The following is a 26,637-nucleotide window of genomic DNA, read 5'->3' on the forward strand; positions in this document are numbered from 1 at the left end:
CAGCCCACAGAAAAAGCCCCAATTCTGATATGGTAGAACACTTTCCAATCCTAACTCTCTAGTGGGAGATGGAAGCTCCCTGGCCAGCTGGTCTGTAGTTCTTGGTGTAGTGGGAGGAATGAGAGACAGAGCCTCAGCCAGGTAGAGAATGAGAAAAATATCCTCAAAAGTTATCCTCTGACCTCTATACACATGGCATGGTAATGCCCCAAATAAATATGTGAATGAGTGAATGAATAAAGTATATTGAGTGTCAGAGTTTCTTCTCTGCTTGGACAAACATGCTAGTCCAAACTAAAATGCTTGGACAACATGGATTCCTGGCTTCACACTTTATCAGGTGGAAGTGACAACATTTAAATATTTGAAAGAAATCTAGATCCTTGATGCTTTTGTAATTGCATGGGTCCTTGTTCCATGCCCAGTTTTTGGTGGGGTCTCAAGTACTTCTAGAACAACAGAAAGAAGTAAGTGTGTTCTAGTGACTATACTTGGAACAGGATTTGCAACCTCCCCCACAAAATTCATGCTGAGCTCAGGTCCCCAGTGCAGCGATGTTGGAAGGTGCTTGGATCGTGGGGGATGGAACCCTCATAATGGCATACAGCCTTCATCCTGCGTGCTAAGCTCACAGGGATGAATTAAGTATCGTGAGAAAAGTTATGAAGTGCATACATCTCTTCTCAGCTCTCACTTACTCCCTCACAGTCCCTTGCCATCCTCATCACAGTCTTATGTCCTGCCTCCCGACCTATGATCTAAATAAACCTCTTCCCTTTGTAAATTGTTCAGTCTCAGGTATTCTGTTGTAGCCAGAGGAAATATTTGGAGATGGTAACTCACAGCCATCTGACGTGACTCCTCCATACAAACTTGCACACTTGAGGGCTTTGCTTATACTGTAATGCTAAACACTGGCTTCCAAAGCCTGGTTGCCCCAGAGAGGAGAGTCACCATATACCCAAGTGACACACCCAGTGACCTTGCCCTCCAAGTTACCCCTGATTGGTGAATAGACATGTCTACAGCCTATAGCTGGGTCGAGTTGAAATAGGCAGAGTCTGGGATTCCTGGGCTTGGGGTTCTGGGAGAACCACGAGGAGAGAGAGGAAGGTGGAGAGAGGAGGAGACACTATGGAGTAAGAATCTTGAAATTATGGCCATGAGGGCTGGCCAATTGGAGTTAAAAGCAGCCTGGTTGGAACATAGCAAGTTATATTGTGAGTTTATTGGGAGGGAGATATAATAACAGAGGGTAGATATCTGCCCCGCTCTAGTGCTGATTAAAGCTCATTATAAATATAAAAGTTGTGTGGTTTTTTTTTTAAATCTGGAATTGAGTGACCAAAGGTGGGGGAGAATCCATGATTGAGATTAAGTAACTTTCAACAACAGACAAGAACTTTGTTTCTTTTAACATCCACATTTCCCTAACTTAGATTAGTAACAAGAGTCTAGCAAGCCTGAAAGGATTTGAAGGTGGCCATATTTGATACAGTAACATCCAGCCCTGTGACTAGATCAATGCCAGCACTTGCTGTTATAGACTCAGCTGGTTGTGTTGAGGTGGATCCATTTAAAACACTCAGTTATCCTGAGGGAGGGACTGTGTGGAAGAGACTTTCTGTGTATTCACTCATTTCTTTCTTCTTCCTGGGCCCACAGCTTGACCTTAGACCCTGGCCTCCCTTACGGTGAGAGTGGCACTGACTGAATGTAGCCACAGGCATATAAGAGAAAGTGATAAATGTGTCTTCTAAGACAGGAGCCTCTCCACCTGTCACTCTCCAGCTTAAGACACAAACCCCTCCCACCTGTCACTCTCCAGCTTCCTGTCATCTTCTGCTTGATGGAAACAAGAATGTTAGCATCACTGAGAGAGATGGGGAGACTCAGAGACAAAGGAGCCCAGGTTCTCAGGTCACTTAGAGCAGTGGTTCTCAACCTTCCTAATTCCTCTCAGCCTTCCTGACGCTGCAGCCCTATAATACAGTTCCTCATGTTGTGGTGACCCTTAACCATAAAATTATTCCATTGCTATTTCATAAGTGTAATTTTGCTACTGCTATGGACCATAATGTAAGTGGGTTGCGACCCACAGGTTGAGAATCACTGACTTAACAGCCTGGAATTTTGGGGCTGTCTGTGACCATGAAAGGAACTTACAACTACTGTGTTTGATGTGGTCTGTGTTTTTGGATCGTCTTACAGCGATTAATGATAACAGTTGCCTCCCGCACCCTCAGAATTGCCCTCTGTCTGTATTCAGTGAAAGGAGAGCTGGCCTCTCTATGGAGACTGTCTCCAAGAGCTTATCAAGGAGCATGGGATGATCATCTTGCTATCCTTTAAGAAGAAAGCAACTGGGGATAGAGAGATGGCTCCTTTGGTAAAGCGCTTGCCAAGCAAGCATGAGGAGCCAGGCAGTGGTGGCGCACGCCTTTAATCCTAGCACTTGAGAGGCAGAGGCAGGCAGATTTCTGAGTTCAAGGCCAGCCTGGTCTACAGAGCAAGTTCCAGGACAGCCAGGAATATACAGAGAAAACCTGTCTCGGGAAAAAAAAAAAAAAAAAAAAAAAAAAAGCAGCATGAAGATTTGAGTTCAGATTTCTGGCATCTACACAAAAAGCCAGGCATGTTAACCGTTGCCTGTCCTCCAAGTGCAGGGGAGGCAGAGGCAGGAAGATAACAGGGGCATGCTGGCCAGAAGCAAGTAACTGAATTGGTAAGTTTCTGGTTCAGTGAGAGACTGTCTCAAAAGACAAAGTGGAATGGCTGCTGGCTATTTTTTGCCAACTTGATACAAACTAGAGACACTGGAGAGTAGGGAGCCTCAATGGAGAAAATGCTCTGTAAGACTGGGCTGCAGGCAAACCTCTAGGATATTTTCTTATTGGTGATTGGTGGGAGAGAGCCCAGTATGTTGTGGGTGGGGACACCCTTGAGATGGTGGTTCTAGGTTCTATAAGAGAGCAAGCTCTCCTCCATGACCTATGCATCAGTTCCTGCCTCCAGATTCCTGTCCTGTTTAGTTCCTATCCTGACTTCCTTTGATAATGAACAGTGATGTGGATACATAAGCCAAATAAACTCTTTCCTCTTCAAGTTGCTTTGGTTATGGTGTTTCATGATAGTTGGGTAACCCTAATTATGACAAGAAGCCATTAAGGAAGATACCAGATGTCCAGATGTCAGTCAGTGGTTTCCACATGAATGTAGAGACAAGCACATCTCACACATATGTGAGAGAGAGAGACAACACCACAGACACAGACACAGACACAGACACAGACACAGACACAGACACAGACACAGACACAGACACAGACACAGACACAGACACAGACAGACACAGACACAGGCACAGGCACAGGCACAGGCAGACACAGACACAGACAGACACAGACACAGACACAGACACAGACACAGGCACAGGCACAGGCAGACACAGACACAGACACAGACACAGACACAGACACAGACACAGACACAGACACAGACACAGACACAGACACAGACACAGACACAGACACAGACACAGACACAGACACAGACACAGACACAGACACAGACACAGACACAGACACAGAGACACAGAAACAACCTGATTTAGGCTCCTCTAGGCTCTGCAATTGTATAGTGAGCAAAACAGAGAACTCTGCTACACAGGGGCTTCAGGTCCTAGAGCAGAAAGACAGATAATGAGCAACGTTATCAACATTCAGATACTACCGATGACATAACACGCAGGGAAGCTGAGCAAAGCGCGGGGACCGAATGTTGTGGGATGCATCTGTGTGACTTTTGTCAAGGCCTGATTGTGCTAAGGGAACAAGTCACATGACTGGCTGGGGGTGGGGGACCATTTCAGAAGAACAGATTAGTAAACAAGGCTTCTTTTTACTCATCTTAGACAGTCTCTTCCTATAAATAGTTATAATCTAATCAAACCTAGAGTGGCCGGAGGCAGGGTTTCTCTCTCCTACTCCCACTTAAGCACAGTTCCAGCTCAGAAAGGGATATACAGGGGAACTTGAACACAGAAGTCAGAGAGGCTCTAGCCTTTTGCTCACATCCTGTGCCTTCATAGGGTAGCCAGGTCATCTTGCACTAGGGTTAGAGGTTCCTAATATAAGAACGGGCCGTATTGTCTCTTGCCGTCATCCATAGTTGTGTGTGTTACCATTCATAACGCTAGTTCCTTCAAGTAGAAGGGAACATTGTAACTGTCAAGAGTGTGGATGGTGTGTGCCTGTGAGCTCTGCTTGTGAGAGGAGCCAGCTAGAGCCAGGAACCCATTCTCTTCCCAAATAATGAATGCTGAACTCACGGTCACAGCACAGGTGTTCCCTGACTCAGGATGGCTTGATGTTTGATTTTTTTAAACTGCCTTAGCAAAAGTCAAGTGCATTTAATAGGAGCTGCACTTTGGATAGGGAATTTGGACCTTTTCCCAGGTTTTCCTACAGGTGTAGCAACAGACATGGAGAGCAGCAACTCACTGCCAGCCCCACCACCATAAAAGAAATCTAACACCCTAGCTGTGTAGACTAAGTTTTCTCCTTAGCTTGGTAGATGAGATGTACTTCCAACTATGATATGTTCAACTTAATGACAGTGGGTTCACTGGGACTGGAATCCCCTCTGAAATGGAGAAGCAGGTACACACAAATGTCTGGACGCCACCTTCTTGCACCTCTGCCATCTTTCTCAAGGTTATCTCTGATCATCAAAGCACCTGTACCAAGAGTTCTAGTTCAGCAAGGATTGCTCCTCCATGGAGCTGCTTTGTGTCTCCAAAGCCTGCTTCCTTTCCAGAGCAGCCCTTCTAATTTTGATTCCTGGTCTTCCTCACACATCCTCAGAATCCCTTCTAATTAATTTTTTTTCTCTTTTTTGCTAGGTTTGGGAAACTGAGTTGCCTCCCACCATCTCATTCATCATTCTCCCCTCCCTCCCAAGGACTCTAATTATATTTGTAAGTCCAACCAATGTCAGGGACAGGCTCCTATAAAGAACAAGGCGAGCCATTCACCCTGAAAAGTAAACAGCTCAAAGGTCAAATAACAATGCCAGGGTTGTCACAGTCAGAAGGCAGTAGCCAAGAGTACAGGTCATGCTCTGAGACTGGGCTTCCATGAGAAGACTTTTCTACAGGGCCCAAGGGGTTGTTATCCCCAAAACTGTGCCAATCTCTATTAAGAGGGCTGCCTGATTAAGGCATCTTTATTTAGAGGTGGGGATCTCTAAGGGCCAGTCTCTCTTAGAGGACTGGGATTGGAGGCAGCAGGTAAAAAGGACGACCTGAAAGAGGAATCTGGACTTCGAATGTACACTCCACAGGTTAGGCACCGCATTATTTCAGGATAGGAATATTATGACAGAGGCCAATGGCCGGTTGAAAGCAGGCCACCAGTTATTTGTCAAAATGTGAGTTGAATACATCTGTCAAAGGTCAGAGCAATGCTGTTGAAGGAATATCTTGTCCCAGTAAACAAAAGTGACATGGCCCATCTGCAGCAAGCCAGAGTATAGCCCTCAACTCAGTAAGTACCTTAAAATAGTCTTGAACAGTTACACCTTTGGCTGTCTATAATTTGAATGATTTCTAAAGGGTTTTTTTTTTCAGAGATTTATCTATTTATTTTATGTATATGAGCACACTGTAGCTGTCTTCAGACACACCAGAAGAGAGCATCAGATTTCATTATAGATGGTTGTGACCACCATGTGGTTGTTGGGAATTGAACTCAGGACCTCTGGAAGAGCAAGTGCTCTTAACTGCTGAGCCACCTCTCTGGCCCTCTAATGTTGTTGTTGTTTTGATTAGCATGTGTGTTATAGTCATGTTAATCTAAGGGGCCCCGGTTGACCACAGTGACTGTGGCAAATGTCCCAGGAAGGAGAGCGAGCGTGGGTGGAGGTAAAGTCAGAGTGCTTAGTGAGAGTGCTGAGAGAGTACAGTGGACTCTCTGTCCTTTGTCACCAGCATGGCCCAGGAATATTGGTTTGGCAGGGTGTGGGCAGCAGGATGATTGTGGTTTTGGTAAGTGTGGCTGGTTTAAGTTGTTTGGCTTTGGAATTTTAACGTTGGTGGTGTGAATCGAAGCTGCTCTCTGTATCGCCAAAGCTGTGCATTCAAACAACTCTACAGAATGATTTATGATTAAGGATCGAACCTTCAGTACTTTTAAAAATCACTAAGGCAACAAAGGAATGAAGAAAAATTAATCCCTGAGGATACAGTAGACTTCTCTGTTGAAGAGAGAATTGTTTCTAATGTTAGTTATTTTTTTTTAAATTAGATCTTTGACTCAAACACTATGAGAAAACAAAAGAAATGGAGCCATTGGTGTGGCTTGACAGGTAAAGGTGCTATCAAACTTGACAACCTGAGTTCAACACCCCCTATCCTACTCCCTGGAAACCATGTGGTAGAATAAGAGAGTCAGTTCCCACAAGATTTCTCTGACTTCCACCCACCACACACATGTGCAGACACACACACACACACACACAAACATGTATATATGTTTACAAAAACTCAAGGCCAGCTCTTCAATTTAAAAATATAAAACACAATTTAATATTCAAACATTAAGGCAAAACTTGGCTTATAGAATCTTTTTTTGGGGGGGAGGGGAGGGTTATTTGGCTTACACTTCCAGATCATACTACATCACTGGAGGAAGTCAGGACAGGAACTCAAGCAGGTCTGGAAGCTGGAGGCAGGAGCCGATGCAAAGGCAGGAGCTGATGCAGAGGCCACGGAAGGATGCTGCTTATTGGTTTGCTTCATGTGGCTTACTCTAGACTCTTTTAAAAAAAAGATTTATTTATTTATTTATTTATTTATTATGTACACAGTGTTCTGCCTGCACTTCAGAAGAGGGCATCAGATCTCATTATAGATGTTAGCCACCATGTGGGTGCTGGAAATCGAACTCGGGACCTTTGAAAAAATAATCAGTGCTCTCAACCTCTGAGCCATCTCTCCAGCCCTTATAGAATCTTTTACTTATAGATTTTCATAAGCACATTTTTGTGTGAGTGTGATTGCTTGAAGAATGGCAGGTTTGCATTTTGAGCCATCTGTATGCTTGTAAGGCAAGACTAAATAAGCATTAGGTAGAGTGCAGTACCGAATCCCTATAGGAGTACTACCTGTAGATTTGCAAAAACCACAGCTCTCAGCTTAGAGGGTATAAGCAAGCCTGTTCTGGAGCCATTTTGAATAGCTGTGGCCCTGTACAACACAGATTTAGTTTACCCCAAACTCCATGTTCCAACGTGGAAGCAGTTTCATGAACTTTTCATAGAACAAAGAAAGTCACAAATCATGATAAATTTAAAGTACCTTGGAGGGCACACCAGAGAAGCAGGCACGGTGAGAGTGGGGAAAGCTTTTCAAGATGCTGTGGGACATTCTTAGCCTTTGGATTGGTGGAGGCTAGTTGTCCGTCTATCTTTTAGTCACAAGAGGTTAGTTTGGTCACAGAAGTGGGCAAGGAATGGCTCTCCAAGAGGGGTTAGAACTGGCCCAAGATAAGGCAATTAGCCTTCAGAACAGCAACATTCTAACCTCTCTGCAGAACTGAAATTCTAATCAGTCAAAATCAGTCTCTGCGGACACAGCTTCCCTCCCCCCTCCTCTCCAGGAGGTTTTATTCACAATCTTTTTTTTTTTTTTTTTTTTTTTTTTTTTTTGATCCTGGCAGCTCTTGTGTCCAAAGTTACAATCTGGCAAAACTGTGAACGCTCATCTGACCACCCCTTCTAGCTGAGCACCTGTAACGAACCGCTCCAACTCTAGGTTTCCTTCCCTTAAAGACGCAATGAAGAAAGGATCTCTTTATAATACCGAGGGAGAAATCAAAACAAAAGGCGCGGGCTGCGGTAATCTGCCGGAAGTAAATCGAGAGAACAGGCTTCCTTCAGCGGGCAGTCGTCTGCTTTTCTGCCCATCTGAATATTTGTTAACCTAATCTCTAATATTTGCCGCTGTCAACTTTCCCAGGGTCAGGCGCAGAGGACGAGCCTTAGGCTGCTCTCTTTCCGGGTGGACCAAATTGGTTTTGCAACACCAACATCCAGTTTCTTCGCAGTCCCCATCATCTCTTTACTCCCTCTGAGGGGCTCATTGGTGGGCGGGGCCGGATCCCGAGCCACGCTGTGATTGGCGGTGTCTTAGCAACTGCAGCGATGTGGTTGTCAACAGAAACTGGACTCCCGCAACTCTGTGCCCGAGGCGGGGACCCTTCGCCAGCATCAGGGGGAGTCACAGCCTTGTCCAGCAGTGGGATGCTGGCCGCGCCCACCTCCTGCTCTGGTTAGTGAGGCCCTGGAGGGTGGGAGGGTCGCTGACGCACGCAAGCCGCCTGGCCTCGCAACTGACAGATTACTTACTAAGTGGGGGATACCATCCTTCTAGACCAGATCTTCCAGGTTTCCAACTGGTTGTGTGAGGGAAAAAACAAGTTTGTAATTTCCGAGCTGGACCTCGCTTCTGCTGGGAAAGGGCAGTGGCCAGGCCGCACCCACTTGAGAGCTGGATTTCAGAGTCAAAGTCGCAGACGTGTGCGAGCCCTTCTTACCCAGGGCTCTCCCCCCACCCCCACTCTTTGCAGAAGCTCAGCTCCCTAATGCTTGTCTATCCAGAGGCCAAAGTTAGTCAGAGGACATAGCATACTGATCAGTATATTAGAAACTCATTTCTGAGAAGCAATGATCAAAACTTAACAATCCAAACTCAAAGCGATCTTCTTGAGTGAAAGGTTTGAGTCTGGAGAAAGCCTCTGCTTGCCTCTTGGTTTTTGGGGGCATTCACATCACTTTCACTTTCTAATATGGACTTTTAACCTCATGTAGTTGTTCTTCTAATCTTCTCAGAAGTTCTCCATTTCTTTTCTTCTCGGCGATGACCTAACAGCCCCACCCCCACCCCACGAGCCCAGTTTTCAATTCTTGGTCCTGTTCTCAACAGTGTGTCCCACAGACCATTTCAATCCCTTAACCCTGCCCACGTTTATCTGAGGCGATGCTCTTAGCCTAGCTTTGCCTTTTAAGGATAGAAAGAATAAGACTGTTAAGAATTGTAACAGGATACATCAGGGAACTTCATCCCAGCTTCCTTTCTTCCCAGAAGAATCAGAGTTCAGAACTCCCACAACATACCTCCCCATCTCCTACCCCTCCATACTACTCCCTCCCTCCCTCCCCCATGCACAGATTTCTTTTTTTAGAAACTAGCAAGGATGAAGATTGGAGGTGTTGATCATACGTTTACCAAGGATCCAAATTGAATTAATAGAGTCTAAGTTAGACTCTGGTCCAGGGCTTGTAAGAACAGTGACTGGATTGTTCTTGGCTTCTCACTATGGGCAGGTGCATAGCAGCCGACAAAGAAGGGCTCTTAGCGTGATCCCAGTCCTCCTGCCTCAGTTTCCTAAGTGTTGGGATGAAAGGTCTTATCCATCTTAATCTTCCTGCTGTCCTGGGAGCTTTGCCTGTCCCTGGCACTCAATGGCTCGATGGACAACTCCAAGTTTTTAGGACTGCGGACAACCAGAGGTGGTGGTATATATACTTGTAATCCCAGCACTCAGGAGGCTGCAGCAAAGAATGCCACAAGGTCAAGCCTGGTCTGAGCTATGTAGTCAGACTCTGTCTCAAAATACCAAAACCCAAACCAAAACAAAAACCTTACCACTGGTAACATTATTGCACACTATAAAGCAGACCTTGCCAGTATGTATCCTCTCTGCCTCAGAGGAAACTCCCAAGTAACCACAGAAAATAGATAGCATAGCCACACCCAGAAAACAATGTGTCTTGTGTTTAAAAGGATAGCTACTTCCTGATCATAACTTTTCTAGGACCCGATCTTTGCCTTGTTTGAGAACAATCAGGATTTTCTCAGCTGCTATGAGTGGCTGATTTAATCCATCTCAATAGTATAGGTAGTGCCTGTTATACAGTAATGTGGCGGGGGCATTCATGTAGTTTGTCCTGGTAGCAACCAAACTTCTGCTTAGTCTAGAGAGGACAGACCTGGGTCTGAGGCTACAAGGATGAAGCCTCAAAGCAAAAAGTAGGCTTTGGTGGCTGGGGAGACACTCAAGGTTAAAAAGAGTAGCTGTGCTTCCAGAGGGCCCAATTTTGGTTCTCTGTTTGTAATTCCAACTCCAGAGAGTCCAAGGGATGCTGCACACATATGGCAAAAAGACAGACATACAGACACAAATGCAAACTTTTCAAAAGGTAGAGTTGCTCAGGTAGCTTTAGAGGGTTAGTGAAGGGAGACAGTCTCCACACAGGCATCGAAGTCTCCAATCCTCAGGCTTCCTAGCTCTTCATTCCCTGCTGGGAGACACATTTTCTCCATTTCTTTCCTCTTATTCTCTGGCTGCAGCTTCACTTTCTAAGTATCCTCAGGCTATAAACCCCCAAGGCAAAGATCTGAATTTGAATGACTCAGACATCCTCTCAGATCTGATAAAGCCAGTCTCATCTTAAAAATTAACTTTAAAAAAGTCACCCAAGTCCCCATAGAGGCTGGGACTTGTGTTGTCACAAAGTTGGAGAATTCAATTGCTTTGTAAAGGATCCAAGCATGTGTCCATTTCAATTTAACTGAAAATGTAAGCAAATTAAAGAATGTTTTTCTTTGGCTTGAAAGCCAAAGGCATGAGTCTTCTAACCAGTCTTTACGGTTATGAAAGTCTGTGAGAAAACCTTACTAGGGAAGTTTGTATAAAAACCTCCCCTTTAAAAATCTAAAGCAAGTAAATACCCCCAGCGAGAAGAATGGAGGAGGTATGCTTGTGGGAAGAGAGAGATTAGCCAGGTTATTTTTCTTAGCTTCTCTTGTTTCTATAGGAACAACAGAGGCCAGATCTTGCTACTGTCTCCGTAGACAGATCTCTAAAAGCAGGATAAGCCATATTTGTCTGCTCTCTGATATGTTCTAAACTTCACAGTCCAGTAGAATTGGATATTAGGGCTTAGAAAAATTCTTGGAGGGGTGGGGAAGGGTCAGTTAGTAGAGTACCTGCTGTTGGAACATAAGCATCCAAGTTTACATCCTCGGCACCTGTGTAAAGAGCTATGCGAAGTGGCACCACCTGCAATGCCAGCCTTGTGTGGCAGATACAGGAGGCTTCCTGTAGTGCCGTGGCTAGCTAGTTTAGCCAGCCAGTGAGCTCCAGGCTTAATGAGAGATCCTGTCTCAAACAGTAAGGTTGAGAGTGACTTGTGAAGCCACCAGCTTTGGCCTCTGGTCTCCATATGCACACACAAACAAACACACACACATTCACACTCACACACACTCATACACACACACACACACACACACACTCACACTCACATGCATATGTATATACCAATACATCGTGCACACACATGCACACAAAAATGTGCTTGGAGTACATTTGTTCTTGGCAGCAGCCTCTGGCAGATATGTCGTCATACAGGTGTGTTAGTCTAGAGGGGTGAAGTCAGTTCCTATAGTAGCAGGACAGCGGAAGTTTGTTAGGGATTTTTTGTTGTTGTTTTGAGTTTTGTTTTTCTGAAACACAGTCTCACCGTGTATCTCAGATGGCCCCCCAATTCTCAATCCTCCTGCCTCAGTCTCCTGAGTGCTGACATTATAGGCATGTAACATCACTCCTGTCTCACACTGAACTCGATTTTTATGTTTCCCCCAATCATGATGCTCTTCAAATCACCTTGTCACATACTCATCAAAATGAGCCTTGTAACCAACCTTGTTGTCATGAGGGCAGAGTGTCTCCAACCCTATGGATTTGTAGACCTTTGGAAGTGACCCTCAGTGGACAGTACAGGTTCCCAAAACCATCAACATGGAATCATTATCTTTAACAGCTGGCAGCTGAGCTTGTGCTATGAGACTCAAGGTTAGTGCTTTTGCCTGGGGACCAGGGAGGCATACTAGAGTGCACGTGGTGGCTCTAATGGTAACAGACTGGCTAAGACTGGCTTAGAACTTGGATCCTGCTGCTCACTGACTATCACAGAACCTATGAAAACGTTCTTTAAAGTTTCAAGGCCTGGGGTTCCTCAGCAAAAGCAGGGTGCTGTGGGTGTTTGTTCCTACTGTAATAACAGTCACAGAGGGCAGGCTGGAGAGTGCAGGGGCCTGGGTCAGATTCTTAGTCAGCCCTTCTATCAGCTATAAGATTGTGAGACAGCCTGTTAGCTCCCTGTGTTGGTCTCCTTATTAGGAAAATGAGAAGAAGAGTCATGTCTACCTTGTAAGGTTGTTTTGGATTGATTTTTAAAAATTAAATTAAAAATTTTAATGACTGGATGCTCACAGTAAGCTATTGGATGGATCACAGGGCCCCCAATGGAGGAGCTAGAGAAAGTACCCAAGGAGCTGAAGGGATCTGCAATCCTAAGGTGGAACAACAATATAAACTAACCAGTACCCCGGAGCTCTTGTCTCTAGCTGTATATGTATCAAAAGATGGCCTAGTCGGCCATCACTGGAAAGAGAGGCCCATTGAACTTGCAAACTTTATATGCCCCAGTACAGGGGAACGCCAGGGCCAAAAAGGGGGAGTGGGTGGGTAGGGGAGTGGGGGGTGGGTATGGGGGACTTTTGGGATAGCATTGGAAATGTAAATGAGGAAAATACCTAATAAAAAATTAAAAAAATTTTAATGACACGTATACAGGTGTGTCAGAGTATGGGTTAATGAATATGAATGCACTGCTCTTGGAGGCCAGAAGAAGTTGTTGGATTCCCCTAGAGCTGAAGCTAAAGGCATAGTGAGCCATCCAGTGTGGGTGCTGGGACCCAAACTTGGGTCCTCTGGAAGAGCAGAACATGTTCTTAACCTCGGAGACATCTCTCTATGTCCTAAGGTTGCCGTGAGAATGTTTACTGTACTCTATGTGTCATAGTGTTAAGAGCTTGCTATTCATGCAATAACTTTTCTCAAAACATCCCTGGCTTGGGGCCACCTGACTTTGTATCTGACCTGTCATAACACCAAGACTTCTGAAGAATTTGAGTTTTATTTATTTTTTATTTCTATGGTTTTTTTTTTTTAAAAAAAAGATTTACTTATTATTATACACAAGTACACTGTAGCTGAAGAGGGCGTCAGATTTCATTACAGGTGGTAGTGAGCCACCCTGTGGTTGCTGGGATCTGAACTCAGGACCTTGGGAAGAGCAGTCAGTGCTCTTAACCACTGAGTCATCCCCCAGCCCTATTTCTATGTTTTTAAAAGATTTATTTTCACATGTGCACTGTGTGTGTGTGTGTAAGTATATGTGAGAATTTAGGGGTACATCCTTGGCTTCTTGCTAAGATGTTAGGATCTAAATCCCCATCCTTAGGATCGGTAAGGATCACTTGTAATAGCAGATCCGTCTCTTCAATCCCTAGAATCAAATTTTAGAAACTGGAAAGGAAAGTATATTTGTTACTAAAAAGGCTTTGCGGTCTTAGGAAACAATTCTCTTTTCTTTTTTTTTTTTTTAGATTTATTAATTTATTTTATGTATATGAGTATACTGTGGCTGTCTTCAGACACACCAGAAGAGGGCATCAGATCCCTTTACAGATGGTTGTGAGCCACCATGTGGTTGCTGGGAATTGAACTCAGGACCTCTGGAAGAGCAGTCAGTGCTCTTAACCACTGAGCTATCTCTCCAGCCCCCTAGGGAACAGTTTTAAACACTGAACATTGAATACACTGTAATTAAAACCGTCTAGCTGCCACCCAGTTATTGATACAATTGGTGAACCCTGGTCTTCCAAGGTTATCCTTGTTCCCATTCTCAGGCCCCGCCCATTTGTGGTGAGCAGGTTAAGATATTGTATTATAGTTGGGGCAGTCGCTTCCTCTTGTGTAAACTAGCTATATTTAGACCAGTTGATATGAGTTTAATATGCTGCATATTGCCTTGAGTCCAGTTGATCCCAGAACAGCTGGTTCCATCAGCCAGAATGATGAAGTCCAATTTTAGAAAGAAGCCTTAGAAAGCAAAGCATCTGAGTATAGACCCTTGTGTTCCAGTGTGGCCGAGCTGCTGCTGTCTGCCATTGCCTCCCAGGTAGCTAGCCCACCCCAGGCTTTTATCTTGTTTATCCTTCTTGGGCTCAAAATATTCTGTGTGAATATAATTAGCATGCAGATGTGCAATGTGGCTTATGGGGACAGGTTTTATTTTATAAAATGGAAGAGTCTTGTATTTTTCTAATTATAAAAGTAAAACCCCACTTTCGAAATGTCCGAATAATGCGAAAACTGAGACACAACGGAAAAGGCAAAATTGCACACATTTCTACTGTAGTAGTGTGTTTTATATTTCTGATGTTTCACAGCATAAATATATGGATAGCATTTGGTAGTATGCATCTATACTGTAAGTTTAACGGGTAAACACAATTCTATTTCATGAGTATACTGTATTTTATAATAAGTCAATCTCAATGTTGATGTTAGATCCCCACCCTGTCCTGTTTTCAGGAGTCCTGAGTTTGACAGTTTTCCTTTCAGGTGGCTCCTTGTGACTCAGGGTCTTGATTTAGAGATGGGGGAATCAGGATCACGTTTCCATATTGTCTCAGAGTAGTAGGCGCAGAGGCAGGAGCGACTGAACAAGACCAGGACTGCATGGCAGAGCAGAGTCTCCTTTCATCGGAGAGATGGCTTCAGTTGCATGGGCTAAAGAGCAAGAAGCTGACCTTGAAGCAGATCTTATCACAGATCGGATTCCCACAGAGTGAAGGTACGGTGCTCCCTGATGGCCCTCCATCAGGCAGGCTTCCTCAGCCCCTCAGAAGCCACGGGCAAATACCTGTCAGGGTATTTGCTGGCAGATGCGATGCTCTAACCCAATATATGCACATCATAGAGAAATACAACTGTAGTTACGCAGTACTGCCTCACTTCATTCGTGTATGTGTATATGTGTGTGTGCATGCATGTGTATGTGGTGTGTGCATGTGTGTGTGCATGCATGTGTGTGTGCATGCATGAGTGTGCATGTGTGTATATGTGTGTGCATGCATGTGTATGTGATGTGTGCATGTGCACGCGTGCGGGTATGTGTGTGTGAGTGTGTGTGTTTGTGTGTGTGTATGTGTAGGCCAGAGGAGGATATCACTACTTTCATGATTAGGCTGGTAACCATCGACATCCAGCAAACTTTTGGTCTGCTCTCTCCCCACTCTGTGAATATAAATGGACTGGATATTATGGACGTAACTGCCACTTAATAACTTCTGTAATTGTCTCATACTTGTTGGATTGGACATTATAAATGTAACTCCTAATACCGTTCATAATTGCTTTTAATTTGTTCCTACTGTATGTTGTTTATTATCATAAGAGATGGAGCCTTTTGTTTAGACAAATCTAGGCCTACAGCTTGTAAATAAAATACTAGAATTTTGTGGCTAGTTAGAAGAAATAATTCATTTGCATAAATGGTTCCTTTCCTTTTCTTTTCTTTTCTTTTCTTTTCTTTTCTTTTCTTTTCTTTTCTTTTCTTTTCTTTTTTGGCTGAGTGAGGTGGTGCATGCCTTAATCCCTGTACTTGGGAGGCAGAAGCAGGTAGATCTCTGTGAGTTCACCCTGGTGTACACAGAGAGTTCCAGGACATGGGCTACATAGTAGGCCCTGCCTCAAGCAAAACAAAACAGCAAACAAACAAAACCAAAACCTAAACCAAAAATACTTAGATTATATTTTATGTATTTAGCTGGGGAATGAAGTATATGGCAGCCAGAAGACAACCTGTGGGGAGCAGTGCCCTTCCTTCATCTGTGGGTACTGGGGGCCCTCAGGTCTCTGAGTTTGGTGGCAAGTGTCTTTACCTAATGAAGCATTTCTATAGCCCTCTTATTTATTTATTTGTTTGTTTGTTTGTTTGTTTATGAGACAGGATCTCTCATTATGAGAAATGTTGGGAACTGTCCAGGTGAACAGCTGTCTCTATCATTTGTATAGTTTGAAAGCTGTGTCTTTGTGCTTCCTGCAGACTCAGGTAATATTTAATTCCTCTTCAAATCTCTGACAGGGTTGAAGACTAGTTATAAAAAACTCAAGTTGTTTAACATTAAAGATGTTCTAGATTTGAAAAGATGATTTTATGTGAACTATATGGTATGCTATACACTGATAATGTCCAGTCCATCAATTTTGTCAATGTAGCTACATTACTCTAACATCTATCATATTATGGATAAGGAGTTTACTATTCTATACCTGAATTATGTTGGGATTTTAACTTGCATTACCATCTGAAAACCACACTTTCAAATCTAGATTATCTTCCTTAGTGCTAAACAGCTTAATTTTGATTATGAGACTATAACTACTCTTCAACCCTGTCAGAGATCCTAGAACAACTTAAGTATTACCTGAATATATAGGAAGCACAAAAACATAGCTCCCCAAACTTAGACATTTTGTAAAGACAGCTGACTACCTGGACCTCGAAACATGGGCACATCTGTCTTCGGCTTTCTGGCCCCCTGAAACATCTGACAGACTTTAAGTGTAGCAGGAATTATTATGAAGGACTAGCTTACCCTGTTTGGCAGAGCTAAGCTGTCTACTATCCTGCATCTTTTGTCCTTTCCTGAACAGTATTCTTTTGTCTACAGATGAATTAGGGCAATTGTTGCCCAGTGGCTAACTTGTCACAACTGGAGCAACTCCATATGGAGGTTCTGATGTTTAGTATCTTTTTTGAACCATGAAGGGGTTACTGTCAGGAGCAGATATGTCTCCTAGTCAAAGTTTCTATTAATAATGAAATGATTTTAAATGACATCATCTGTGGATTTCTGTTGTTTTTGAAGACTATCCATGTATATAAAGTATATCTGAACTATTCAACCTTGACTACTCCTAGCTATTTCTTTCTTTTTTTATTAAACTAATAAAATTTATTTTAAAATATACAACTCAGTATTGACATTTTTTAAGTCATCAAAATAGTTTTTAATAGTTAAGTGCCTCTTAAATATACATGGTATCTTTTGAAGCTAAAAGTAATATGCACTCAACCAGTTTTTAAAATCTATTTGGAGCTGGGCATTGGTGGCATATGCCTTTAATCCCAGCACTTGGGAGGCAGAGGCAGGCAGATTTCTGAGTTCAAGGCCATCCTGGTCTACAGAGTGAATTCCAGGACAGCCAGGGCTATACGGAGAAACCCTGTCTCAAAAAAACAAACAAACAAACAAACAAAAAATCTATTTGGAACTTTAAACATGATAGAACTAGAAAAAAAAAATCTTAGGATGTCCTCTGTGAAAGGAAATTATGACAAGTTCCTGATTAGATGGATGTCGCTTCTGTCTTCGACCAGCAGAAATGAGTGAGGACACAGTGTTCTTCTCAAAGCAGTTTATTCAGGAACCTTTCAACATGCAAGCAGGAATCTCTTAACATGCAAACAGGAATCTCCCTTTAGCCCCCAATTGCAATCCCTTATATAACCCCTCAACCACGCCCCATCAGCCCAGTCCGCGTAATCTCAGTTCATTGGCCTCCGTCAAATGGCCTGATCTTGTGTCATGGTGCGCCTGCACAGCTCTCACGATGGACGTGGCTTATTTTCAGGTGTATGAGGAAGTCAGGGGCAAGTCATAAGACTTGGCTGCAGTCCTGGGCCATATCTTGGGACTACTGTTCCATCTCCAAGGGAGAATACACAGCATAACTGCGGCTTCATAGAATGAATTGGATAGTGTTCCTTCTGTTTCTATTTTGTGGAATAGTTTGAAGAGTGTTGGTATTATGCCTTCTTTGAAGGTCTGACAGAATTTGGCACTAAACCCATCTGGTCCTGGGCTTTTTTTTTTTTTTTTTTGGTTGGGAGACTTTTAATGACTGCTTCTATTTCTTTATGGGTTATGGGACTGTTTAGATGGTTTATCTGATCCTGATTTAACTTTGGTATTTTGGTATCTGTCTAGAAAATTGTCCATCTCATCCAGATTTTCCCGGTTTGTTGAGTTTTTGTAGTAGGATCTGATGATTTTTTAAAATTTCCTCAGTTTCTGTTGTTCCATCTTCCTTTTCATTTCTGATTTTGTTAATTTGGATACTGTCTCTGTGCCCTCTGGTTAGTCTGGCTAAGGGTTTATCTATTTTGTTGATTTTCTCAAAGAACCAGTTCCTGGTTTTGTTGATTCTTTGTATAGTTCTTTTTGTTTCTACTTGGTTGATTTTAGCCCTGAGTTTGATTATTTCCTGACATCTACTCCTCTTGAGTGTGTTTGCTTCTTCTTGTTCTAGAGCTTTAGGTGTTTTGTTAAGCTGGTAGTGTATGCTCTCTCCAGTTTCTTTTCTTTTTATTTTTTTAAGTTTTATTTATTTTATGTATATGAGTACACTCTAACTGTCTTCAGACACACCAGAAGAGGGCATCTGATCCCATTACAGATGGTTGTGAGCCACCATGTGGTTGCTGGGAATTGAACTCATGACCTCTGGAAGAGCAGTCAGTGCTCTTAACCGCTGAGCCATCTCTCCAGCCCAAAACTCAGGGTTTTTGTTTGTTGTTTGTTTGTTTTTTGAGACAGGGTTTCTCTGTATAGTCCTGGCTATCCTGGAACTCACTTTGTAGACCAGGCTGGCCTCGAACCCAGAATTCTGCCTGCCTCTGCCTCCCGTGTGCTAGGATTAAAGGCATGCACCACCACTACCTGCTCTCTCCAGTTTCTTTTTGGAGGCACTTAGAGCTATGAGTTTTCCTCTTAGCATTGCTTTCATTGTGTCCCATAAGTTTGGGTATGTTGTGCCTCCATTTCCATTAAATTCTAAAAAGTCTTTAATTTCTTTATTTCTTCCTTGACCAAGTTATCATTGGGTAAGGCATTGCTCAGCTTCCATGTGTATATGGGCTTTTTGGTATTTTTGTTGCTATTGAAGACCAGCCTTAGTCTGTGGTGGTCTGATAGGATGCAGGGGATTATTTCAATCTTCTTGTATCTGTTGAGGCCTGTTTTTCCACAGATTATATGGAGAAGGTACTATGAGGTTCTGAGAAGTAGGTATATTCTTTTGTCTTAGGTTGAAATATTCTATAGATATCTGTTAAATCCATTTGGTCCATAATTTCTGTTAGTTTCAATGTGTCTCTGTTTAGTTTGTGTTTCCATGATCTGTCCATTGATGAGAGTGAGGTGTTGAAGTCTCCCACTATTATTGTGTAAGGTGCTATTTCTTAGCTATTTCTAATTGAATAATATTGAAAGCACCTTACTATAATCAAATCAGAATCTAATGTAACCATGAGTTTACTATCTGGTGCTTAATTTGTGTTACTTAATCATCCTAAACAGTTTATAATAGCAGCTATCAGAAGGACTGGGTCTAAGCTTTGTATTCTTAAATTCACAATGCCTATTCAAGAGTAACAATATTAATTTCAAATTTTATATTAATATAAAAATTTACACCAATGCACACATTAAATCTGTATCAATATAAAAATTCTGTACCAATGTAAGAAATGATAACTTCAATTTTGCACCAATTATAAAGATTTCTACCAATGTAAGATTATGGCTCCACAATGCTTTGTATTGATTTGCTTAGCAATCCATTCCATATATCTAATTTCTTTTAAAAAATGTATTTGTTTGTTTATTTTATATGAGAACACTGTAGCTGTCTTCAGACACACCAGAAGAGGGCATCAGATCTCATTGCGGGTGGTTGTGAGCCACCATGTGGTTGCTGGGAACTCAGGACCCTGGAAGAACAATCAGTACTCTTAACTGCTGAGCCATCTCTCCAGCTCCCTAATTTCTTATAATTTTGCTCCATCCCCCTTTGTCCCTTCAGTCCCCTTCCTTTTACCTAGGAAAGAAAGGACAGAGAAGAGGAAAGGAAAGACAGAAATCCCTAAGTTTAAGCTCTTTATTTAGTTTCCTCCCTGTTCAAAATTAAGAACTTTTCCAAATTATCCCTTAACTTGAATGATGTCGTCATCATTCTAAAGATGTCTCTGAGAAGTCTTACCTCGTCTTCTTCCACCATCACAGCTCATCCTCAGAGGCTCTGTGGTCTCTGACAGATCCATGAAGGGCTGGACATGCACTTAGGGAATGCTGTATTCCTGTCCAGTTTGGATTGGCCCTGACACACAGAGGGTGCCAGGTAGACTATGTACCTAAATGTTTGCACAGCTGAGCAAACAATCCAGTAGTCCTGTGACAGAGAACCTAGTGTGCATTTCAGCTGGCTGCTGAGTGTCCACAAACCTACCCCTCTCAAGCCCGGGCCAAATCTTGTGATGCTGACGTCACGCTGACGTCATGCTTGGGTCCTCTGGATCGATTACGCACTCAGTTCATTTCACCTGAGCAGTAGGTAGTCCCTAAGTTGAATTTTTATACTTATTCATTATGCTTGGCTAATTAAAAAACAAGAACAACATTTCCTCTTGAAACTTTGATTTGTATGTGTGTGGTGTGGTGTGCATGTGTAGTGTTCATGCTCGTGTGGGGTCGGTCAGGTGTGCTTACGTGTGTGCGTGTGGACGCCCATATTTTTGGTTTATTGAGATGACCTCATATGCATTTAACCCAGGCTGGCTTTGAACTCCTCATCCTCCTGCTTCTACTTCCCAGGTATTGGGATTAAAATGGTGACTAACATGCGTGCCCATTTTTTCCCCCCAAGTTATGTAAATTAAGTCCAAACCTTCAGTAAGACTCGAGGTGTTAAGCACGGTTTTTATTTATTTATTTATTTATTTATTTGCTTATTTATTTATTTATTATTATTTTATTTTATTTTTTCGAGACAGGGTTTCTCTGTATAGCCCTGGCTGTCCTGGAACCTACTTTGTAGACCAGGCTAGCCTCGAACTCAGAAACCCACCGGCCTCTGCCTCCCAAGTGCTGGATTAAAGGCGTGTGCCACCACCACCTGGCAGCACGGTTTTCATGCTGTGATTTTGAACTTTGCCTCAATTGTTCTAGCTAAAAGAAGCAGGAAATGAACTCCACCCCACCCCACATGATTTCCAAGACTTCTGCATGTCATAAGCACTTATGTTTATCATAGTTCCTGAGAGACCTTATGACTTAGGACAGAATACAAAGCATTACAAATTATTGAGGAAAATGTTTAAAAACAAGAGAGTCTTTGCTGATACGCCGTTTTGATTGTCTTTATACAAATACAGATTATGTGACTTCTTTGAGGAGACTCGTGGCTTCTCGGTATGCTGATGGCCTGTTCCCACAGATCTACACAGCAGAAGATGGCAGACTATACAACGTGAGTCACAGGTCCCTCAGTCCCACGGAAAGAGGCTGCGGCCACATTAAGATCTCAGGGGCTAAGTGGTGGAGATACACGCCTTTAATTCCAGCACTCAGGAGGCAGAGGCAGGGGAATCTCTAAGTTCGAGGCCAGCTTGGTGTACAGAGTAAGTTCCAGGACAGCTAAGGCTACAAAGAGAAACCCTGTCTTGAAAAAGAAAAAGAAACAAATAAACAAACAAACCCTCCACCAAGAAACAACAAAAGATCCCAGGGGCCAGAGGGATTCCCATTTCCTGTTTTCTTTGGGCAGTGGCTTAACGATGAAGTTATTGAGCAGCTGGGGAAGGAAGCCCAGAGCCTGAAAGAGAAGAGTACCGAGAGCTCTCGCTCAGAAGAAAACCCTTTATGTACTGTATTTTGAAAATGACGGTGAAAAAAAGTCAGTATGAGAGTAATCTCCAGAGTCACCCAAGAGACAAATGGAGGCTGTTCTTACCTGCCGGAGCCAGATTGGACGAGGGGCCAGCGCTGGCAGGCGGAGAGCTCACTCACGTCAGGCTAGGACCCACAACTGAAGTCTGAAGTCTTGTTGGAGACACACCTCTGAGAGCCACTGGGACTATTATTTCCTTGGAATCTGTAGGAGGCGCTCCCAGGAGCCCTGTGTTAGTCAAGATTGTCTAAAGAAAGAGGATTAGTAGAAAGAACATATCTATTGAAAGGGGATTTATTACAGTGGCTCACAAACTGTGCTTCAGCTAGCCCAACAATGACTACCTCCCGTTGGAAAGGCCAAGAATTCCTAGTAGTTCAGCCCAGGAGACTGGGTGCCCAGGTCTGGTGCTAGAGTATCGGAGGATTCCTAGAGGATGCTGGTCTTCAGCCTACATTGTACCCCTGAAGGAGTAGGCGCTAACACCAGCAAAGGAATGCCTCAGCAACAGGGTAATGAACTTGCCAGTGAGAGTGAGGGCAAGCAAGCAAAAAGAAAAAGCTTCCTTCTTTATGTCCATTCATGTGGGCTGCCTCCAGAAGGTGTGGCCCAGATTTAGGGCGGGTCTTCCCATCTCAAAGGATCCAATCAAGAAAATCCCTCACAGGAATGCTAAGGGACTTGTTTTCAGCTGATTTCAGAAGTGGTCAAGTAGACAACTAGTATCCATCACAATCCTCAACAGATACTTGGCAGAACACAGCATTTGCATTAAAACCCATTCAATTCTATATGTTATCGCTAGATGATTTATAATACCCAACACAGTATAAATGCTGTGTGAATACATCTTATATCATATTGGATAGGAAATAATAACAATAAATAACCTGTTCATAGTCAGTATCCATGCAGTTCATTTTTAGATATTTTCTACCCTAGGTTGGTTGAATTTGAGAATATAGGCCCTGTGGATAGAGAGGGCCGACTGTTTTTAATAATTTAAAATTGGACCTCTGGGTTTGGTGAACTAGAACTGTTTTAAACTGGTCCACATTAAAATCACCACAGAGCAGAGGTGTCTTTGCCCACATAAACCCACCGCCACACCCCCTGAGATCTTTCTGTGACTTTTCCTAGGTCTACAGGAATGGGAACAACCACCTGCTTAACCCCAGAAAGGGTCCGTTGAATCTAGCCCACGGAACCAGAGTTTATAGGGTTTACTCAAAAGGGTACAAGGGACTCAATGGCAATTGCATCATTGGGAAAAAGCCGCACAACACAGTTTCATGCCAAGGGCCCTGAAAGCTGAGGTCTTCAGAGAAGCCATGAGGTATGGCAGGGGCTGGGGCATGGCTCAGTGGACAAGCACTTGTTGAGCATGCGCAAAGTCCCAGGTTCCATCCCTGGCGCCACGATGCTGCAGAGAAATGGTGCTGGCCTTTGAGGAGTAGACAAGAATATAGACGCACGGCCTTTTCGTTCTTCTTGTCTGCTGTCTACCTCTTTGCATTCTAAAAGGCCTTTCGATTGTGCCAGGTGTGCTTAAAGGATGTGTACATAACAAGAAGTTGCCCACAAGTCTTTGTCACCTTTAGGAATGTCCCCAAAAGTATCAGTGGCGGCTATGAGTAACTGGGTGACCCAGGCACAGGGGAGGTTGGCATAGGAGAGAGGGCAGAGTGACAAAAGTTACAGTCACTAGGATGAGCCTGAGCTGCTGTCCTTGCAAGGAACTGGAGACCTTTGAAGAAATAATTTGTAGTGTCTTCTTACATAGGAAAACTTTTCAGTGGGACTTTAAAAAATAAATCTGTCTTGGCTAGTTTTTCTTTCTTTTACTCAATTTCTTAAAAGTGCCCCTGGTCATTTTCTGGTGTTCTGTATATATTATAAGATATAACCTAGACACTATTTTATTTTATTTTATTTTATTTTATTTTATTTTGAGTGCTGCAGTTTGAAGAAATCTCATTATCTTTCTGAGAGGCTGAAATCTCTTTCCCGGTTCCTGTGGTGTTTGAAGGGCACCTATGGAACACTTTCTAGTTCGTGGCTCCAGCTGTATCACCGGAACTGAGGCCCCAACTGCCTATTTTGCTACTGTTTCATTCTTTTTAACTTTTCATCCTTATTTTCATTCAGCTGACAGCAAAGACAGAGCTGATCTGCCAGTTTGTGGATTACTTAACACAAGCCGTGGAGAGCTACAAGCAGCGGATGGACTGGCTCACCAGCGGAAGCCGGCAGATTTTTGGTGTTATCTTGGAACAGAGAGTCACCATAGTGCTGGACTTCGGTGACGTTCTGATGGAGGAGCTCAATCTGTGTCGGGATGCTTTGAAAATGGTCCTCCAGGAGCAGGTGGCTCTCATCACCAGGTTCAACATGATATGGTGAGTTCCCAGTGAAAATATTTGTCTCTGCGGATCACATCTTCCGAGTTAACACAGTTAGGCTGATGGCGAGGGAGGAGGATTATCATAATTCCATAGGATGTATAATTTCAGCAGAAAACCCACGATGCATTTATTATTCATCTCAGGGAACTTTTATATGCACTTCTCAGGACACCTCAGGTTTCATGTTAAGAGAGATTTAGAAACTTAACTTTTCTTCAATCTACTGGCAGGTCAAAAACGAGAATATGAATAACTGTGTTATTTGTGTATATGTGTGTGTGTTGAAGCTGGAAGTCTCGTTTTAGTTTGGATGTTGAGATTAAAGGCCACACTTTTGCTGTCTTTGCCAGACTGAGTTTGTGACACACGCTGACCTCTCCCATGAGTTTAAACCCTTTAATCAGAACAACAGGTGGTTACCGTTCTAGAATTTCATGTAGAGTTTTATGATTGATTATTTATGGATTCCTGGCACCACAGGAATGTGGGTTTCAGTGCTGACTTCTCAGCCACATAGGGGTTGAGCCTCCTTGACGGGAAACATCTGGATGAGCGGGTGGAGGGAAGTGCACCTAATTGAGTTTTTCTCAACCAAATAATGCACTTTTATCTAAATAGGGGACACCTTTGTGGGTGGGGTTGACAGAGACAAGTTACTGAAGGCACCAGGTTTTGATGCACACAAAGCCTTTGCTTTCTTGGATTGTTTACTGTAGCATATGTGCCACTCAGTCAGACCCCTCTATCCAAAGAGGCCCCACCAAGGGACACACGTCCGAGCCAGCAATCCCTGTGGCATCAGACGGAGCATTAGCAACAGTCAAGCCAATTTGGTTGACACTGTAAACACACTAGATTCGGATGGTTCCTCTTTTTTGAGGCAAGGGTGCCCTTCAGTCATTTCTAAAATAAACAGTTTAAACAAATGTTCTCAGGATTTTAAAACACAATTGGCTGAACCAAAACAGTACTATTTTTGACCCAGGAAGGATAGCTGAAATGACAATGAAAACAATATTACTAAGAATAAATTTTAAAATAGTGAATTGCTACCAACCTGTAAGCTGTAATACTGTAGGTTATTATAAATTCGCTATTGTGACCAAGCCCGCTCAGTCAGTCAACAGGTTCTCCAGCCCCGGAGTGAGGATTAAAAAGAAAAAAGACAGACAACATTGTAGCATGATCCCAGTCAATTCTGAGACTGAAGGCAAATTTAATTTTTCCAATCTGCTTTTTATACCATTTTAATTACATGCAAGTATTAAGGGCAAGCAGTACAATTAGGAACTAACAAGGCAGTGGGCAAAGTCCCGTGATTACTCCTGCGACAGTTGTTTGAAAGGGCTTGTCATAATGACCAAAATACTTGAGCCCACTTCCTTGTCCAAGCCCAAAATCTTGCCTGAAGCCTACTTCTTTTGTTGCACCCTGAGATTAAAATTCCTGCCTTACCCTACTTCCCTATTACAGCCTAAAGTTAGATTCTTGCAGAAACTTCCTTATCATTCCCTAATGCCATATTCCTGCCTGCGCTTACGTCCCTGTCATGGCCAGTGCCAGATTCCTGCCTGAAGCCCACTTCCTTGTCCTTGGCCAATGTCAGACTCCTGCCAAGCAGCACCCCAAAAGGCCCTCCACACTATTGATAGGAGAGAGTTTAATAATTCTGTTAAGAGCTGGGTGTGGTGGCGCACGCCTTTAATCCCAGCACTGGGGAGGCAGAGGCAGGAGGATTTCTGAGTTCGAGGCCAGCCTGGTCTACAAAGGGAGTTCCAGGACAGCCAGGGCTATACAGAGAAACCCTGTCTCGAAAAACCAAATAATAATAATAATAATAATAATAATAATAATAATAATAATAATAATAATTCTTTTAATGAAAATAGTTTCTCCTAGTATTTGTTCATGGATGCTTACACAGTCCTGTGTGGATGTGTGTGTGCACATGTGTGGTGGCTAGAGATGTCTTCCTCAATCACTCTCCACTTTATTTTTTTCCCTCTTTGAGAATGTCTTTCACGGAACCCGGAGCTCTCTGGTTGGTTAGACTGGATGGCCAGCAGGCCCTGGACATGCTCCTGTCTCTAGCTCCCCACATTTGGGATTTCAGTTATGCTGATGAGGTTGCCTTCTTTATGTGGGTACCAGAGATCCAAACTTGGGTCCTCAGGTTTGGACAGCAGGCATTTTACTAACTCACCCTCTTCTCGCCCCCTTCTCTTTTTTTTAGTGATTGGCTCCTTTATTCATTAGGGGATTGGTTCCAAGAAGTCACCTGAGTAGTGGCTCACTCCTTGTCTGAAACCCCTCCCAGGAGAATGGAATTAGCATCAAACTACAAACAGCACCAGACCCATCCACAACCCTTCCCCCTTTCAGTTCTAATAAAAAACAAAACCTTCCTCTCAAATATAAATAGTACACAACTGTTATCATTTTGTAATTTGTAAAGTATAAGACAGACCTAACACCCAGTCCATTATTTAAGTCATGAAGATGGAACGTTGTCATCTACCCTA

General features: G+C 43.2%; 1 protein-coding gene and 1 long non-coding RNA gene across 10 annotated transcripts in view; one reads left to right on the forward strand and one right to left on the reverse strand.

Annotated features, from left to right (window-relative positions):
- Positions 1–8,058: 8,058 nt before the first annotated feature.
- The window catches only part of Vwa3b (von Willebrand factor A domain containing 3B), a 158,451-nt gene continuing 139,872 nt past the window's right edge, over positions 8,059–26,637 (forward strand). For 2 of the 9 annotated variants that reach the window (XR_001778869.2, XR_001778872.2), the window contains exons 1-4: positions 8,067–8,329; positions 14,538–14,769; positions 21,196–21,290; positions 23,859–24,109. Coding sequence is in view for 6 of the 9 variants with exons in the window: in XM_006496379.2 (XP_006496442.1) it covers positions 14,655–14,769; positions 21,196–21,290; positions 23,859–24,109 (461 nt within the window). In the remaining 3 variants the exon portion in view is untranslated. Of the gene's footprint in view, positions 8,330–11,370; positions 11,919–14,537; positions 14,770–21,195; positions 21,291–23,858; positions 24,110–26,637 lie in introns of those variants that run through there. The other 7 variants (XM_006496379.2, XM_006496380.4, XM_006496381.3 and 4 more) reach the window with 7 other exon arrangements.
- On the reverse strand, positions 21,468–25,252 carry Gm39626. Its single transcript, XR_865352.2, has 3 exons — positions 25,173–25,252; positions 21,774–21,957; positions 21,468–21,635 (listed from the first exon to the last, which is right to left on the reverse strand). It is a non-coding gene; the product is annotated as a predicted gene, 39626 (long non-coding RNA).

The sequence above is a fragment of the Mus musculus genome, chromosome 1 (genome assembly GCF_000001635.26).
Source record: "Mus musculus strain C57BL/6J chromosome 1, GRCm38.p6 C57BL/6J".
Lineage (NCBI taxonomy): Eukaryota > Metazoa > Chordata > Mammalia > Rodentia > Muridae > Mus > Mus musculus.